The sequence below is a fragment of the Castor canadensis genome, chromosome 1 (assembly GCF_047511655.1).
Source record: "Castor canadensis chromosome 1, mCasCan1.hap1v2, whole genome shotgun sequence".
In the NCBI taxonomy this organism is placed as follows: Eukaryota; Metazoa; Chordata; class Mammalia; order Rodentia; family Castoridae; genus Castor; species Castor canadensis.
The window spans coordinates 204755470-204774371 of NC_133386.1; the positions used below are offsets into that span (position 1 = coordinate 204755470).

An 18902-nucleotide genomic window follows, 5' to 3' on the forward strand; every position below is an offset into this window, starting at 1 on the left:
GCCCGGTCCTTTGTTCGTTTGAGTTTTGTTTTGTTCTTTCACATAAGGTCTTGTGCTTTTTGTCTGGGCCGGCCTTGGACTGTGATCCTCCTACCTCCTCCTGCCAGGTAACTGGGATTACAGGAGTGCGCCACCATCCCTGGCCCAGAATGTCCTTCCTGCATAAAGGGGATAACAGCCCATCAAGTGCACTTACCCCGTCCGTGGACACTTGGGTTGTGGTCACCACGGGGGCTGTGACTGTCGCTGAGCTCCGTCCTCCAGCTATTTTTTGGGGATACCCCTCACCGTGTCCGGCCTCTTCACACACACACTTCCTCCCCCCAGGGCCCACTTGACCCTGAGCATCTTGACCTCTCTGTGTCCAGCCCCTGCCAAGGACAGGAGTGAGAGTCCCTGTGATGGGTCACAGTCCAGGGAAGGTAGGAACCACTACAAGGAAGTCAGCCTCAAGGACACTCCAGGACACTTGGCTCTGGTGGCCTTTGGCCTTCTAAGAACAGCAAGGCCCTGTCCGCCTGCAGCCCACTGGAGGGGAGCTGCCTGAGAGACTGGCTCTGCCCACCCCCCTTGGGCCTCCCTGAAGGGGACAGTGCCACTCCTTCTGCCTTAGTTTTTACTCAATAGTGACTTACTTTCTGAAGTTTCTCATTTTTTACAGAGCAAAACAAAAAGCAGCTGTAATCTCAACTAGGAGCAATTAGGAGGCCCTCAGTTCAAAGCTACTCTGGGCAAAAAAATTATCAAGACCCCATCTCAACAAACAAATCAGGCACAGTGGCTCATGCTGGTAATCCCAGCTATTCTGGGAAGATTCTGGTCTGAGGCCAGTCTTGGGTAAAAAGCACAAGACCTATCTAAACCATAACTAAAGCAACAAGGACCGGTGGCGTGGGTCAAGCAGTAGAGCGCTTGCCTAGCAAGCACAAGGCCCTGGGTGCCATCCCCAGCACAAGAGAAACGCAGAACGACATCAAAGGTTTGACGCTCGTGCCGTCAGGCTGTGATGTTACATAGATACGTTGGTACAGAGCACGCCTCCTTGGTCTGGACCCTGCGTGATCCTCACTGGATGCTGTGAGACCATGACGCACTTAGGCCACAGCACAGGCCATCGGGAGGCAGGAAGAGGCTGGAGGTGGGCAAATGTACACCTGTCTCTTGTTCCAGAAACACATTTTGCTTCAACAGGGAATGTTACCCATACACTCTCACAAACATATGTTATATATTTTATAAAGGTCACTTCCTGACTAGCATTGGATTAGGACACTGACCTCAAATTCTGATCAGACCTCTCTCTGAGCATGGTGGTGTGTTCCTGTAATCCCAGCACTTAGGAGTCTAAGGCAGAAGGATCATGGGTTCCAACCTGGGCTTACCTAGTATCATGTCTCAAAAATAAAAGAAATTAACTTGAGGTAAAACGGAACAAAGTCCAGCTAACGGGGCTTAACATTGCGCAGTTACCCAGAATGTTAGTTAGACCACAGGTAGATGTGTGTACACGTCACCGAAGTGGTGGTGAAGCACGAAACGCTTCCGTTAAAACTCTCCCCTCGCTCTTCCTTTCCTCCCCTCCCTCCTCCTCCCTTCCTTGGTCTTGCACTTGCAGGCAGGTGCTCTGTTGCTTGAGCCACACCCCAGGCCCTTTTTGCTTCGGTTATTTTTCAGGTAGGGCCTTGCATTTTTCGCCTGGGCTGACCTCGGCTACGAGTCTCCTTCCTGTGGCCTCCTGAATAGCTGGGATGACAGGGATGGTCCTGTGCCCAACTTTAGCCTTTAGTATTTTAAAAACAGGCCTCACTATGTAGCCCAGCTGGCCTGGAACTCGAGCTCCTCCTGCCTGTGCTTCCAGAGTGCAGGGGTCACAAGCATGTACCACCCATGTCTGACCCAATATTCATTAAAGAAAAGCGATAGGTAATTTCCTTTTTTCACAGATAGGCAAAAGGGAGTGCGAAGAGAAACCAGGAGAAGCAGATGCTGCTCACAGGGCTGCGGTGGCATTGGTAGCTTTGGGTTTTTTTCCTTTGGAGGGACTGGGGTTTGAACTCAGGGCTTCATGCTTGCAAAGCAGGCCCTCCACCATTTCAGCCATGCCTCCGGTCCTGCTTTGGTCTTTATACCAGCAACTTGCACTCCCTCAGTGGACACCCAGCTCCTGCCTGGTGACAGTCTCCCTGCAGCGCGGCATGGACAGTGGCCTTCACCTCCCGCAGCCAGCTGTCCATGCCATGTGAGAGCACAGCACCGCCATCGTCAGAGGGTTCCCGGACACGCTTCATTAGAAGGCCCACCACCCGTCCTTGCCCAGAGACAGCCATCTTCTCAAGGACATCAGCTTTCACAGAGACCAACCCACTCAGGACAGGTGCTGCTGTCCACTCCTGCAGCACCTGACCCTTGGTGTGGATGGGCCCTAGCTTCCTGGGCAGACAGGAGCCACCTGCTCCTCAGGCCGGCCTGCCCAGTGCCTCTGTCTTCCCTGTCACACTCATCCTCGTCGGCCTCTGTAAGTGGCCGCCACTTTGACATCCCCAACCCACACTGGTGGGGAAGGCCTTCTCTGCCTCAGCTGGCCCAGCCCAGGACCCCACAGTCCTCAGAACCCTGCAAAACAGGGCCTGATACGGTCCCCTCTGCCACTCTGGGGTGTCCCACTCTAATTTCAAGAACTTTTCTTCCTGGATATTGTATTCTTGGAGAAAATGTCTTTATTACTCATACTGATTCTTGGGAAAGGGGACATTTGCCATTTCTGGGGGTTGAACTCAGGGCCTCTCACTTGCTAGACAGGCAGGCTACCACTTGAACCACTCTGTCAGCCCAAGAAAAGGGGACATTTGAAGGTAATTTTGAAATTTTTTTGGTTAACAGGGCAAAAATGCAAACAGCCATGATCGACCTATTTCCTAAAGGAAGAAATAAATGCTATCTCCTTGTCACAGTTAAGATTTTAAGACTAAATTATTTGCAGGTTACTTGTGACAGTCCACGGTATAAAATGAGTTGCAAAGCCAATTGCCATTCTTATAAGATGTGCCTTCATTTATCAGAAACAGACATAGCAAAAATGGTCACAAATATCCCATGCCACATTGCTCTAACCCATTCGGATGACAATGAGCCCGAAGACACCCAAGAGACTTTCTTATTGTCACTGCCCAAGGGGGCTTCAGAGTGGAGATAGATTCCGACTCCTGGTCCTGCACCAAGGGACAGTTCCCATGGGGTGTGTGGGCTGCATTTAGTGCCCCCCTCCCTCTCCCCCAGGGCTGGGCAGTGACATCTCTGGGGCAGAGAAGGGGTGTCACCCCCTCCCATGCGCCAGGGTTCCACTGTTGGTGTTTTGGGATTTACCTGTACCTGCTCTTACATGAGGGCCGTGGACTGGGGCTTTTGGGGCACCTTGAAAACCCCCCCAGAGAGAGCCCTACAGATGCCTGTACCTTACATGTAATATCCTCCAGAGCTGTCCCACTGCCCTGCAAAGCCACCTAGGCTTGGTTCCTTTGCCTGGGACTCAGTCCTGCTGTAAAGAAAACCAAAAAACCTGGCCCCTCGCCCATCCCCTCTGAGTGCCCACTGCAGAGCTAATGTGTTTCCAACTTGCCTTTGGTCCACACTGAAGGCCACACAGGATGGGCCCTGAGGGACCAGCAGGAGTCTGGTCTGCCTTTGGGTACTTAGCCCACCCCAACCTCAGGCTGCCCTCCCCTCCTCCCATGCTGGGTGTCTCCCTGTCCTTGGCTCCTAGCTGACCCTCATCCCTCTGCAGAGCAGGGCCAGGGCCCTGTGGCCTTAGGACAGCTGCTACCTCTCCAGGCCTCAGTGTCTATGTCTGCAACCAGGGTGAGCAGAGAGGCCAGCTGGCCTCCGTGGCACGTTGCAGAAGGACACTAATAATGGCCCATCCTGTCGGGGACAACCTTCCCTTCCCACCCCAAGACTGTGAAGAGGAGGAGTTGCTGACCCTGAGTGGGTTTTAGCACAAGAAGAAGATGGTGGAGCGAGTGGAAAAGGGAACCTGAGGGCAGGTGACAAACCCTGTGTTCCCTCCTGGGCAGGGGGCTCGGGAGGGGCCAGGGCTCTGTGGGTGGAGGTCAGCCACAGACAGAACCTGCCCAACCGCCTCCCAGCGTGATTTGAGTCCCCAGATGAAAGAGGAGGTGCTGGTCGGGACCTTTATCTGTGAGATGCTGAGACATGAAAGCTGCTCTGCAGTCCAGCGAGGCCTGGCGCCGTCCTTTCATCTTTGCAGAAGCAGCTCATTAGGACTGTGCGTGGCGGGCGCCGAGGTCCCGGCCCGGTTCCTGGCTGCCAGGCCTCTGAGCCCTGGTTCCCTGAGTTGGCAGAGGCCTCGGCACTTGCCAGGCTTTGCCCTTGAGGCTCCAGTCATCCCTTGTGGGGAACTTGGGGGACCCAGCCTGCAAGAACCCCCTTTCACCCTGCATCCTGGGTGACCACACAGAGCATTCTCCAGACCCAGCTGTTTCTCTGTAGATTTAGGATGGAGGGGAGGAAAAGACTCCATGTTCCCCTGGCCTTATCTCTCTGCTCATTCCCTTCCTGGGCACCTTGAAGCTGGAGTGATCACCTGGGTACTAAGTGGTCCTGTGACCTCTGTACCATCTAGAAACCATCTTCGTGTGGTCTGGTTAGGACTGACCCCACCTTCTACTTCCCAGATCCAGGTATGAATGAGCACCTGCCCTGAGCCAGGCCAGCCAGCAGCTTCCCTTCCTTTGGCCACCATGACTGGTTTAGAGAGGGCTTGTGACTCATTTCAGTACTGTGACATCAGTTCTATGCTGGTCGGACATGCCGAGCCTGGAGTTCAGGGTGGGGGGGTCCCCACTGCTCCCCACAGGGGCTTTTGCCTGCTTGTGCATATAAAGTGTTTCCAGAACAAGGGACAGTACGTCCCTGGGGTGCAGAAAACATGGAGCTATGGTTAGATCTGGGGTTCAGAAGGCTCCAAGTGGCCGCCCCAGAGCAGAGCTGAGGTGCTGCCTACCGAGGGGAGGGGCTGTTTCTCGACCCCCTCTGTCCAGGCTGAGCCCAGGGCTGCTCTGAGCAACAGGACACAGCAGGAGTGAAGCCCAGTAGCAGCCCTCGGCTGTAAGAGGCTGGCTTTTGTTCCTCCTGCTTGGTGCTCACGCACCACCCTGTGAGGAAGCCAAAGTAACCGTGCGGAGGAGAATGAAGGGCGCTGGCCTCCGACTCTGGCAGAGCCCCAGGCCTCCAGCCAGCCCCGACTTACCAGTCATAAGAGTTGAAGTCAAAGTGAACCCACCGGCCGAGCCAGTCCTCTGAGGGGACACAGTACGGGGCAGAGGTGAGCTGCGCTGCTCACATGGCAGAATCACGAGCAAATAAATGTTATTTTAAACCACCAAGTTTTGGACAATTTGCTACATGAAAAACTGGATCTGAGCAGGCCAAGGCAGCCGGCAGCGACTGGGGGAACCTGTGGCGGGTGTGACAGCTGGTCCCAAGTGTTATTTCCTGCAGAAATCACAGCCACCTCTCCCCACCCTGGGGTGGGACAAGCTGTTGGGCAGTAGCTGCCTTCTGGGCATCTTGCAGGACAGCTGTGCTCCCCGGAAAAAGCTGGTCCTGGCGACTGTAATTGGTCATGTCCTTCCTTTGGGAAGTCAGCCTGCCCCTTCAATTAGAATAACAAGCTTGAGAATTTAAGATTTCCTCAGGGTCACGATGCCTTCTGCTGTCCAGGCTTCCAGGGGGAAGAAAGTGCTTGCCACAGGATCTGCCAACCTGATTTCCTCTTAATTACTACTTATGTCCAGTGTCTACCAGATCTATGTTATTTAAAAAAAAAATGGATCACAGCAGGCTTTTTCATTTTTCCTGTGGTCAAGAGCTCAGCCCTAGAGGAGGGGGCTCCCACCATCCACCTGTCCTGACACCTAGGAATGCCCAGGTCAAATTTGGGCTCCAGATAACCAACAAGGAACTTTTTTTTAGAATAATACATATATATAGTCAGTACTGAGGTCTGAACTCCGGCCTTTGCCCTGCTAGGCAGGCTCTCTGCCACTTAAGCCACATTCCCAGCCCTGTAATTCACCTGGGACATTGCACGGGACCTATGCGTAAAAATGACTTCTTGTTTGTATGAAATTCAACTTGAACCCCTCACCCAGTGTCTGAATTTGCCTGATCACACTTGAATCATCTGGGAGGCCACTTTGGGGTGACACCGGGGCAGGAGGGACTCAGAGAAAGGTGGGGTTGGTGTGAACAGGAAGAGCTGGGGTGGGGGCTGTGATGAAAGATGCAGGGGGCACCCTGTGGGGCAAAACCAGGGAGCAAGCAGCCAGCACGGGTGTGGTGGCAATGGGGTGACCGGCTGTCCCAGGCTGTCCTGAATTTCTTGGTGTTCATGTGGAAAATTCCATGTTCTAGGAAACCCCTCAGTCCTAGGAAACTGGGATGATTGGGCACTAAGTGGGAAGGATGTTCTGGACAGAGCAGACCTCTAGCACCGAGCTATCAAGGCATACTTGCCGCCTGGAAACAGCTGGGATGGGGGAGGCGCGGGTGGAGGATGACTTCCCCTGAAGGAGGTGACGAGTGGCTTCATCTGGAACCTCGTCAGGCCTCCCGGTGCTGGCTTCCCTCCAGTGATGTAAACCCACAGCCATTCTGGTGTTTCCAGGGGACATGATTCACCCCTGTCCACCAAACCAGAGGTGAGGGTGGGGATGCTGTCATCTCAGGCAGGAAACTGAGGTCATCAGTAGCCGAAATGCCCCTGGTTCTGGTTTTGCCATGTGAGCAAAACAGAGGAAGTTTCCAGAAGAAGTGGGGGACAAGGAAGCAGACACCAAGGAAAGGCAGCATGCACCCCTTTACTGAAGTTTAGAAATGGGTGAAATGGCAGGGCATGGTGATACACACCTGTAATCCCAGCACTTGGGAGGTTAAGGCAGGAGGATCGAGAGTTTGAGGCCAGCCTGGGCTACATACAAGACCCTGTCTCAAAAAGCAAGCAAATAAAACCAAAAACAAAACCAAATCAAAAAAAAAAAAAAAATCCAGGCAAGATGCATCACTGAGGTTAAAGTCTGATGTAGGTACCTTTGGGAGGGTAGGGGGCAGTGGCAGGTAGTGACAGAAGGGACATGGGGGAGGCTGGAGAATTGGATGTGTCACAGGTGCCTTGAACATCTGCTGGTGACACAGGTGCTAGATTATACCTCAACAAGAGGTTTTCAAAATGCTCTGTTTGAAGTCCCTTCAAATATGTTGGGGTCCCTTGGAAGGGGGGAGGCACAAGACTGTGACCCCCATTCCACACTGCTCCCTCCATTCAGAGTGGAAAAGCCCCCCCTCCCCTCCACTGCCCTCCAGAGATAACCACATCCATTAGCCAGATGGGCTCCCGTGGGACCTGGGGACCTCAGTGGACTTGACTCAGGTGCAGCTGCCCAGGGCCTGGCTGAGTCACTGGTTCCCCCAGGTCCCCTCCCCCAGCTGCCCAGGAAACACCACTTGGGTGGGTCACTCCCAGGCTGAGCAGAGGGAGGGGAGAGATGGGGCGGGGTCTTGGCCACAGGGGCGGGGCCAGGCTGCACCGGAAGTGGAGGTTTCCCTGGCACAGAGCCCAAGGCAGCAGAGGCGCCCAGTGGTTCTCAGCTTGCACCCTGCAGGCCTTCACACATCTTATGAACCCAGTTAACTGAGTTACACTGAACAGGTGAGCTGTAGACTCAAACACTCCCTACACAAGGACACAATTCTGTCACCTGGTGCAGGTGTCACTGTAACAGGGTCCTTTGTAAGCTACTGTTTTTCAGGGGTGTGGTTCTGGGTTTTTTCCCCATGACCACTGTGTTACTGGAGTGGAGGTGTGGGGGTGAGGGTGGGACCAACTAGAATCGTGGAAAGGGAAGGCCAAGGACACTGACATTTTCCGGGTCACATAAAGGAAGTTTTTGATCAGCCAGCCACTGCCTGGCTCTTCCAGTAGCAGTAAGATCACGGTGGAGGTGGAAGCCAGTCAGGCCCTTTTCCAGTCTCTCCTTTCTGTGCTGACGTGGTCCTTACCAGCATTGGCGGTGACACACCCTTTCATTTGTTGGTACTAATTTATTCATCAAGCGTTTGTTGAGGGTTTTATGGGAGACTGATCAGAGCACTTCCAATGCAGATAACAGAAAACCCCAAATAACATTGACTTAAATAAGAGAGCAGTGTATTTCTGGGCTGTGAAACAAGCCCAGAAACCAGCAGCCTGAGAATCCAGACTCATGGTTACCCAGGTGCCAGGCTCCTTCAGTCTTGCTATCAATTATCTGAAGCCATCATCTTGTGGTCCAAAGTGGTTGCTGGCCTCCAGCCCTCACAATCACATTCCAAGCAACAGGAAGAAGAGATGGAGAAGGATCAAAAAAAAAAAAAGGGCTGGATACCCATGTGATCCCCCTCCACTTGGAATGTGCGGGGCTCCACTCTCCACCTGGACATTCCTGCCCACCTGGCAGGTCTGGCTCCTTAAACCACACAGGTCCTTCTCATGACAGCCAGATGGTGATTTAATTACTGTGCGCTGGGTCTCCATCAGATTGCAGTCTCCACAAGGCCAGGGGCCTGTGCTGCTGGCTTCACTGTGAGCCCCAGTGCCAGGCTGTGCGTTCCCGTGTGGGGCACGGCCGGTGTCCTCAGGACCCGTGCTCTTTCTGGCAATGAGACTCAGGTGGTTTTTCTCTGCGGTGCTCAGGAGTTGAGCTTCTAAGGGAGGGCGAGCCAGCTCACAAGGCTGTCATAAGGCCGGGAAAATGACGCTTTCGGCTGGATGTCCATTACTGTAATGGTGACCCATTTTATCTGCCACACACTGGGCCGCCTTGAAGATGACAAGTTGACAATGACTCCCATTGGGTCACCGGTGAGTGAGGAGCCCATTATAACATGCGCTGCAGGTTCCAGCACAGCCTGTACCAGGAAGCAGGGGACTGTCATCCCAGACACGCTGTCCTCATTTACCTGAAGGAACCGCAGATCAATCAGGAACCCTCAGCAGGCCTCCCAGCCCCTACCTCACTGGGCCCGCGCCTTCCTGTGCTCAGCACACTTCTGGGCCAGGGGCCCAGTCCCACTGCAGGATTTGAACAGAATCCCCCATCCCCAGGGGAAGGGGGGAGCAGCGGCAGGGACAGTGGTGGTCACCGGGGTGCAGGAAGCGGACACGGGTGTATTTGCTCCATCTGTGTGCCTGAGTCTTCCACGCAGCTTTACGTGGATTCATAGCACAAGTGAACACGTACTTGCTGTTGCCCACAGCTTTTCCATGAGACCATGGAAACGGTGGCTGAAGGGTGGTTTGGGCTCCTTTTTAATTGCTGTTACTTACTTATTTATTCTTGAGACGGTCTCACAGCGCTGCCCGGGCTAGCCCTGAACCCCTGGGCTCAAACGATCCTCCTGCCTCTGCGTCCCGAGTAGCTGAGGCTGCTCTTAGCGCCCATTAAAAATGTCTTTGAGCTTGGGGCTTGGCTCAAGTGACAGAGCGCCTGCCTAGCAAACATGAACTTGAGTGCAAACCCCAGTACCACTAAAAACAAAAAAAGTTCTTATTTTCTGAATTTGATCAAAGTACATTATATGCAATCTGTAAATATCACAATGAAACTCCTTTGTACAATTTTAATTTATGGTAATAAAAAAAATTAAAAACGTTTTTGTTCTATCTGTTGTGGGCCAATGCCTCCTTGGTCCACCCTCACCATCCATCATGGTCACTCTTGAAACCATGGATGCCTTAGAACTCTGCTTCCTGGGAAGCAATGACCGTGACAGAAAATTTGATGCCCATCTAAAGCCCGTCCTGTTTGTCTGCAGGTGCCACCTTCTCCCCACTCTGAGACCTGAGCCATGGCTCCATGACCACAGAGCTCAGAGCCTGGCCTGTTCGTGGCTGATTTGTCCTTGGAATGTGGGGGACACGGGAGGGAGCGAATTGCCTGTGCTGCACAGAGGCAAGTTCTCCATGCCTGTTGGTCTTGCACTTTGCAGGAAAGAGGATGGCTTAAAGCAAAGCCGTTTTCATAAGGAGGCTCCTGCCAGATAAACAAAGTTGCTTTTAAATAAACAGAGAAGGAAACCAAGAGTCCAGCGGCCTGAATAGAAGGTCAGTAACACTTACCTCACTTTCCAGCCTGTGACTGACCAACAAGCTTGATATCTAGTTTTCAGTTCATCCCAAGGATTTAGGATTTCTGCTTTGTCAAACAGACTCAGAGCCCCCTTGACAAGGGGAATTGAGAACTATAACTGTCCCCAGGTTCTGGTGAGATTGATAAGAGGGACCTGACGTAGGAGAAAGAATGCTGAAGATGGGCATTGTGTCCCCTGCACTGAGATGGATCTGTCCCCAGCAGGAAAGCCAGGATGCAGGACAACTGACTGCAGGACTCATCTCAAAGCAACAGCTGGGGAAGGCTGTGGATTCACAGGTAGCCTGGTGCACCGGTGGCCTCAGCCCCTGCCAGCTCCCCAATGCCACATGCATACAAGGACGAGGGCATGAGAGACTTCACTTCTCTGCTGAGTCCCAGGGAGCCACCTCTGTGCTTCCATATCTCAGCTGTCCCTCTCCCTCATCGGCCAAGGCTGCCACAGACACAGCCCCTCACTCTCATCCGTCACTGGCAGGATTACTGTGGGTTCCAGAGCTCAGTCTGCGCACCCTGGCCAGGGTTTGTGCCTTACTCCTCTCTCACCCAGGTGCTGGAAGTACGAGTGACCGGAAGTCAAGCTGTGACCTTGATCCTCACCTTGGCCCCAATCTCTATTAGGATCTGTGCCTGGGACCCTCTCTCCAAGCCAGGCGTCCCTGCCACCTTCCCTTTGTCTCTTTCCATAACCCAGAGAGGACACTGGACACTGTAGCTAGAGGCCTGTGCCTTCCAGCTGGCAGGTGGCCTGGACCAGAATCCCCAAGCCTGATGTCTTTCTCATCCACGCAGAGGTGGCCCGAGCTTTCCAGGGGGCGCCACATTTACGTGTGTGAGGGTTCCTATGACTACAGTGTGGACACACCTGTGAGATGGCATCACTGTCAATACCGTTTGTCCTGTATCCTGGGGACCCCAAGGTCCCAGATGACCGATCTGGGTGGGGTGAGGGTAACCCCTCTCCCCCGTTGAGGTTCCAGGTAGGAGGACAAAGCCAGGCAAATGTTCGGCAGACAGCCTCCTTTCTCTTTAGGAGAGCGGAGGTGCCACCCTGCTTCTCCTGGTGCCTGGACTGGCAGAAGGGATGGGGCCAGTATGCTGTCCTCAGCTGGCCAAGTGCTTTGGACCTTTGGACCTTGTTCCTGCTGCTGTCCCCCCCCCCCCCCCCCCCCCCCCCCGTGCCCACCAGTAGGCACCCTCTGGCCCAGCCAGAATAGAGCTCAGCCTGCTGGTGTGAGACAGGAGGGGTCAGAACTGCCACAGCCCTGGGGAGTGGCTAAGCGCCTAACCCCATCTCCCCCTTTTAGGAACAAGTGTGTGTGTGTGGGGGGGGTCCCTCGGGCTCGGTGTGGGGAGCTCTGTCCTCTCCACCGTCCATGGCTCCCCCACCCCAGCGCACAGCACCACAGGCAGGGAGCATGGCTGGGGGGCCACTCTGCGTGGGGCGTCCCAGGACAGCTGGACGGAGCCTCGCTTGGGCCCTGGCCGGTGTGGGGATGGACCCGAGGTGGGGGCTCAGCCACGACCTGAGGTTGGGGGTGTCTTCCTCGGATCAGCCCCGCCGCCCACCTCCCGTGCTGCGGGTGCGGGGAGCGGAGTTCCGGTCACTCGGGCGGCGGGGCGGGAGGCGGCGCTGAGCCGGGTGACGCGGCGGCTCCCGCGCTGCATAAATAGCGGCGGGGCTCGGGTGGCGGCCACGTCGAGGGTCCCCGCGCCGCGCTTCCCGCCGCCGCCCGAGCCCCGCGCCATGCGGTGAGCGCCCGCCCAGCGCCTCCCGACCCGCGTCCGATCCGACGCCCGGACCCCACTCGCGACAGCCGCCACCCGCCGCTCGAGTCTCGGGGTCCCCATCGCCCCGCGTCCTTCGCTCCAGATGGCCCGAGGCGGCGCCCTCCTGCTCGCCGCGCTCCTGCTGGCCACAGCCCTGACCGCCAGTCTGGGACTCGGGTCACCGGTGAGTGCTGGGGACAGCAGCCTGGGGATGAGGATGGAGGTTTATTCTGGGAGAAAGAACCAGTAATTCTGGATACAGGGAGGGGGCATGTCCCCAGGAGAAGGGTCCCCAGGACCTGCAGGCTGGGAGGGACGGCTGAGGGCTCCCGCATGACACACCCTGGGGTGACAGCCCCACCATGGCAGGCTCATTGCGGGGAAGCTGAGCCTGCAAGATGAGCGATGCTGGGTGCAGCCAGGAAAAGCCAGGGGGCCTGGAGAGCCTGGTGGGTTCCCTCTCCCTCTGCCCACCCGCCCATCTGACCCCCTTCTCTCCTGCTCCAGGGAAAGGAGAAGAGAGGCTGGACCCTTAACAGCGCCGGCTACCTTCTGGGCCCACGTAAGTGACACGCTGTGATTGGTCACCAACTCTGTTTTGTTGGTCCTGCTTTTTGTGGAATATTGTCATCATCTTTTGAGACACTGATGTCCAATTGTAGATAAAGGGGAAGGGGACAGTCTAGCCTAACCAACTGTTGATTTAAATTTATCTCCTAAATCCCTGGGGAGCCTCCTCTCCCACTCCCCAAAAGTTAGCCTTCCTCTTCCTCTGTCTCCTCCTCTACTCTGCTGTCCTCACCTACAGCAGATGGATGAATTCCTGGGGTCTCTTGATGCTACCCCACCCCAGGCTTGGGGTACTTCCATCCGTGGAACTCCAACCCCAGTCCTCCTTGCTGCAGCTGGTCACAGCCTGAGTGCCTCATCTGCCTGGCATTCCCCTTTCTCTATTTCTGAGGGCTGCCCCACCCCACTAGGCCCCTTTGACACCTCTCCTGGCCCACCAGGGACCTCTGCACATTGACAGTAGCACTGTTCTTTCCAGAAGCTTCTTCCTCTGGTGCAACTTCCCCGGCCCTTGGTGGGATCCCTCTTCCACCTTTGCTCAAGCTTCCCCAGGCTACAGCCCTGGAGGCTCCTTGGAGCTGTTGGGGTTTTCTCCCCAGGTCCCTGGTGCCTCCCTAAACACCCTCATCCACCTGAAAGGCAACTGACCTCACCTGAGTGAGGGCTCCATCTCCAGGCAATTGCCAATAACCTGAGAGTAGCCCAAATACCCCCCACCCCCACCTCAAAACTAAACTGAGATGGTTCCCTTCTTGCTCAAGCCTGTCCCCTCTCCCTCTCCCTCTCCAGGACTACTGTCATCCCCAGGACTCCTAATGGTCCCTTGCCCTAGTTTTTCTCTTGTCCCCACTGCTTCGTGGTCAGAGGCTGTCTCAAGCATCTTCACGGCAGGACTTGGGATATTTTCGAATGGCTGAAATACATAAGTGAGGAGGCTAGCAGAAGTGAGCGGGTTTACATGCACAGGACAGGGCATTGGCTGGTAGAAACCCCTGCAGGGACTGGCAGGCAGGTGGGCTTCCCCCTGACCCCAGCAGGGGAGGCTGAGGTGCCCACATGCCTTTCATGGGGAGTCTGCCTGTTTCCATGGACACCTAAGTTCATGAAGAAGCTGCCTGCCCTCAACCCAGGCCACAGCCCCCAGGCCCCCAGGAGGGCTGTTTGGGGTCTGTCTCCTGTCCCAAGGGGACCTGTGTCGTTAGCACTTTCTCTGCTTTGACAGCTCAAGTCTGGGCAAGAGGGGGAGTCAGAGGACTTTGGCCAGCTTACAGCTGTGCCACGGTTGGGGCTGTGAACACTTCATCCAAGTGCGTGTCAGCCACTCCCACCACCCGCCCATCACACTAGGGGTGTGATACTTGGGTGTCTCAACCTTGCATTTGACATTGGATGTGTGTGATCATTTTGTTACATTAACCAGGCAGAGAGTCCATGTTGGGGATTCTTGTTGGGGCTAGGGGGGCTCTAAAGTCCCCCTAGCCCCATGGCTGCGTTTACAGACAAGCACCCCAAGACCCAGGGAGCAAGGACTTGCTCTCTGCTCTGGAATTCACAGGAAGGAGCAGGAGATGAGTGCAGAGACAGGCTGGTCCCTGCAGAAAGGAAGCACTGTCCCCTGAAATCCCTGTCACTATGCCATATTGAAAATATTCTTACCAAAAAGCTTTTGAGTCTGAATAGACACCAAGCTAGTGTGCACGGTCAAGTCCATGCTGCTCTCCACTTGGCTCAGCAGAAGTGCGCTGTAGACTGGCTCTGTGTTAGGTGCTTCTCAGCCCCATGGTGTGCCTGGACTTCTAAGGCCAGAGCTACTGCCCCCCACACCCAGGTATGATGGTCCCATGGGGCGTCTCTGAGATAGGCCACTTAATTTCTCTATAAATTTAGTGTCAAGAGCTCTGTCTCCAAAGAGAGAATTCATTTCTCTTCCTCTAGCCTTGTAGGTGCCACGAATCACCCAGACTCAGTAGTCAGAAACCCCCTTGCTTTTGTTTCCTAAATTACCCACTTCCAGCCCCTCTGCTGGCGCCTCCCTTGACCCTGGCTTACAGCCGTGTGTGTTTTGGTCGTGAGCACCTGCGTGTCCTTCCCGGGGGTGGAGGGGGGAGGGTGTAATGCACAATAATGACAGCGGACTCCTCCCTCTCTGGTCTGTGAGCAGATGCCATTGACAACCACAGATCATTTAGCGACAAGCATGGCCTGGCTGGCAAGCGAGAGCTCCAACCTGACGACGAAGCAAAGCCAGGTGAGAGGGAGGCCTTGGGCTTGGGTCCGTCACTCCCCAAGATGACCGGGTGCTTCAGTAGCAGTAGGGGGGAGTCAGGATACCTGGCACCTCCTATCTACAGCCACAGCCCGTGCCTGGCCTGGTTATGGCCAAGACCATGTGGCCTCACCACGCCTATCAAACCTGTCCCAGGCAGAACCAGTGAACCTGAAAATAAGACCATGGAGCAGCTCAGACACAGGGAGGGAACTGGCCACAGAGGCCTTGTGACCAAGGAACTGGTGGTTTGGGGCCTCTGAAGAGCTGCCCAGGAGCAGCCCTTCCCACTGCCCTAGAAGGGCCCTGGGGAATGGCAGTGATGCCCTGGGCCCTGGGAGGCTCTCTGGCCACCAGCACCCACCTCCTCCATGTGATGGGTGACACGGGTAGGGGCACAGGAGTGGCCATTGTGGCAAGGTGTGAGTGTTGACCATTTCTGTCTTCTAGGAAGCTTTGACAGGTCCCTGCCTGAGAGCAGTGCTGTGCGCACAATTCTTGAATTTCTGACTTTCTTGCAACTCAAAGGTATGTGAAATATTTCCAGTTTAAAATACCTTCTTGAGCTGGGGGTATAGCTCAGAGGTTTAGCACTTGCCTAAGCGTCCAAGAGGCCCTGGGTTCCATCCCCAGCACCACTTAAAAAAAAAAACAAAAACCAAAAAACACCTCTTAGAACACTGGACACAAAGTCTAAGAACATGATGATATGCACTGTACTCCCAGCAACTCAGGAGATGAAGGCAGAAGGACACCGTGAGCCCAGGGGTTTTGAGACCAGCCTGGGCAAGACAGCGAGACCATGTCAAAAAAGAATGAAAGTAAAGGAAGGGTTCCATACAGTTCCACTGAGAAGTAGCCCGTCATTCACCTAAGCACTGCTATACATTAGTGTCACAGGCATGTGACACTTGAATTCTGTGTGCTGGGCTGGGATCGAAGCACCATCAGGACACTGTTTCTTGCAGTGTCATCAGACCAGCAGTGCTACCAGGAAGAATGGGGCTTCTGGCACAGTTCACTCTAGTGTGACATGGTGACACCTGCCGCGTCTTTTAGGGCAGTGGTAGGCCATAAGCCAGGTTCTGTGGAGGCCATCTGAAGTCATATCTGTACATGCAAACCACAGGAGGTCAGACCTCAGATGGCACTTTTCCTTCATGCTTCTCCTGCCAGGAAGGCTGCTTTTTCTTTCCTTTTTTTTTTTTTTTTTGGCAGTACTGGGTGTTGAACTCAGAGCCTTGTGCTTGCTAAGCTTGGCTTGAGCCACACTCCCAGCCCTTCTTGCTTTCTGTAGAGAGTCTTGCTTTATGCCCAGGCTGACTTGGACTGTGATCCTTCCAGGTGGCTGGGATGCTGGGTGCATACCACCCCATCCAGCTTTATTGGGTGAGATGGGGAGTCTCCAAAGTTTTTTTTGCCCCTGGCCCAGGCAGGCTGCCTTTGAATCTAACAGAAGAGGCTCTTGGTCCTGGTTGCTTTAATCAGTCACTGTATGGTGAAGGGAGCCAGGGGAGAGGGGCTGGCCCCCAGCACTTCACAGCAGGGAGACAGTTTGGGGACAGAACTAGTTAGGTGTGGAACGGACCATTTTGTCTCTTCAACATTTCGTTGTCAAATTTTGCACACCAGTTTTGTTGTGGCTGAGTCTTAGCATCTTTCTGATGTAGTCGTTTCGTTTGCAGTGATCAGGTCGATGTTCCCCTGCTTTGAAGGACTTTGGGCAAGGTGTGGGGAGGGGAAGAGAAGTGGGAGGGCTGGAGGTTTAAGGTCGCAGAGGCTTAGACCCATCCAGGGGCAAGGAGAATGCAGGAGGACGACTTGGAAGCGATGGTGCTAGTTAGCAACCTTAAAACCTCCAAATGAGTGACCCAGTCCCCCCCTGGCAGGCCAGGGCAGATTTGGGGGACCTCCATGAGAAAAGCTGGTGACTTCCTGCAGTGCTGGCTCTGCCAGGCAGCTCTTTGTTTTAGTTTTAAATTTTTTAACATAAAAGCTAAATTTGAAGACACCAGTTTTCATCACCTGAACAGGAATGGCACTTTTTCAAAGCATGAATTTAGAAGTCGGACAGTTTCAAGTGTAAAGTATGGGATTTAGTCACTCAAAGTGTGACACAGAGTACCAAGTCAGGACTGAATCCCACGGTCTCCGTTCCTGTGTGCGTGTTATGACACCTATGTGTGGTTCTTCCCTTTCCAGAGGCCGGGGCCCTTGACAGCCTGCCTGGCCTCCCCTTGGCCGGCTCCTTGGAGGACACAGAACAGTCCTGAGATGACACTGTCCTGGGCATGATTGTCTGTGTGGTAATTTAGTCATTTAGATGAGAGTCATGTGATGCCAAGTCATGCAGAGTCAATCATCATTTCTGTGCTCTGCCTTGATGCTGTGTTGTTACAAAGTAAGAGTTTTGGTTTTGATGGTTACTTTGAGTGACAAAATAAAAAATAGCAACTACTTGGGATTGTCTGATTCTTCCGTACTTCAGCTCGTCACAACCGCTCCCCATGTGTTGAAAAGATAACGCTTGATAATAATCATAGGTGTCGGACATAAATCTTAAACCCAGATTCCACATGGAGAGCATCTGAGTCACCTCTTACTGAGTGTCCAGGGATGAAGTTATTTTGCTATTAAGCTGAGTCAAGCATAATTATGGAGATGAGTGTGTCACTGAGGTGACCAACAGCACAAGGGACAAAATTCCTGCCTGGAGGAGCTGCTGTTCTGGGGAGACAGGAATAGGCAAGTGTGTATCGACCAGGGACGTAACAGACCAGAGGGTGGCGTGGGGCTTGTGAAGGAGCCAAGTGAGGAGGGTGCAGGCATGGGGTGAGGGGGACTGTTGGTGGGGGTGGGACAGCTCTGATGCAGATCACAGCCAGGGCTTCCGAGCAGAAAGATCTTACCAGAACGCCCAGGAAAGCGGGCGAGGAGGAAGAGCCAGACACCTCAGCAAAGCCAACGATGCTGCAAAGCTGCAAAGGCCCCGTATGTGCTCATCTGAGCAGCAATACGTGCACAATGGCTGCTTGTGTGTGTCCCCTGGGGAGGAGTAGGGACTAAGGAGCCTTTGCCAGGGTGGCCCACTGACACTGCACTCCTCTGGGGACAGCTACCCCAGCAGATGGCCGGGGCAGCCACACGTAAGAGGGAATCTTGTCTCAGACCTACGGCAAGGGACATGTGGCCTTGCTTCCCTGGCCTGGTGACCTGCTCCCTCCCACTCCCATGGCCCTTCCCCAGACCAGCTGCTCCCACTCAAGTACCTAGTCCACTCTATGGCTTAAGGTTTGAGCATTTCAGACCCATGTGCCCACTCACTCCCAGCTCAGGTGCAGAGGCCTTCCCTGCCCAGGCCCGAACTTCGTCCCCTCCCCCCACCTCATTCTTCTTTTTCCTTTTCACATTTCTTTAATGCTCTCTGGACTTTGGAGGGCTTGTCCGAACTCAGGCCACCAGGCCCTGCCCAGGGCCAGGAGGGCTGTGTAGGCTGCACCATATTTCTTAAGTCCCCGGCCCGTCCAGCGGTGACACCTGGGCTGCTTGCCCAACCCAATGGCCCACAGCCTGTCCTCTGTGTCTCTCTAGCCTTGCTCCCTCCCACCCAGGACCAAGGACACCCTGTCCCTGCACAGCCTGCCCTGTCCAGTTCCTGCACTGAGTCCTCCACACCACCACCAACCACAGCTGTCACTTCCTTGCTCACCTTTGCACATGTCCCCAGGGCTCAGCAAACTCCTACATGGCCCCTAGCAGTTCACTCCAGGGTCACCTTGTTAAGGGCTGCCCTTCCAAAAATCATTCTGGTTCTATTGCTGATTTGCCTGTTCTCACCCAAGGAGCTGACAGGTTGATTAGGCCCTGCTGGGCCTTGCTTCCCAGCCCTCCAGAGTTGTCCTCCTCCTTCAGAACTGTGTGCTTGAGCCATGCCTCCAGTACATTTTGCTCTGGCTATTTTGGAGATGGGGGGTCTCTGGACCATGATGCTCCCAATCTTTTTTTTTTTTTTGTGGTACTGAGGCTTGAACTCAGGGCCTATACCTTGAGCCACTCCACCAACCCTTTGTGTGTGAAGGGTTTTTTTGAGA

The 18902-nt window shown here is 54.4% G+C and overlaps 1 protein-coding gene across 1 annotated transcript; it reads left to right on the forward strand.

Annotated features, from left to right (window-relative positions):
- The first annotated feature begins 11919 nt into the window (after positions 1 to 11919).
- Gal (galanin and GMAP prepropeptide) lies at positions 11920 to 17260 on the forward strand. Its single transcript, XM_020184977.2, has 5 exons — positions 11920 to 12159; positions 12483 to 12537; positions 14707 to 14793; positions 15262 to 15339; positions 17014 to 17260. The coding sequence occupies exons 1-5, from the start codon at positions 12079 to 12081 to the stop codon at positions 17082 to 17084; spliced, it is 372 nt and encodes a 123-aa protein (XP_020040566.1). The 5' UTR covers positions 11920 to 12078; the 3' UTR covers positions 17085 to 17260.
- The last annotated feature ends 1642 nt before the right edge of the window (positions 17261 to 18902 follow it).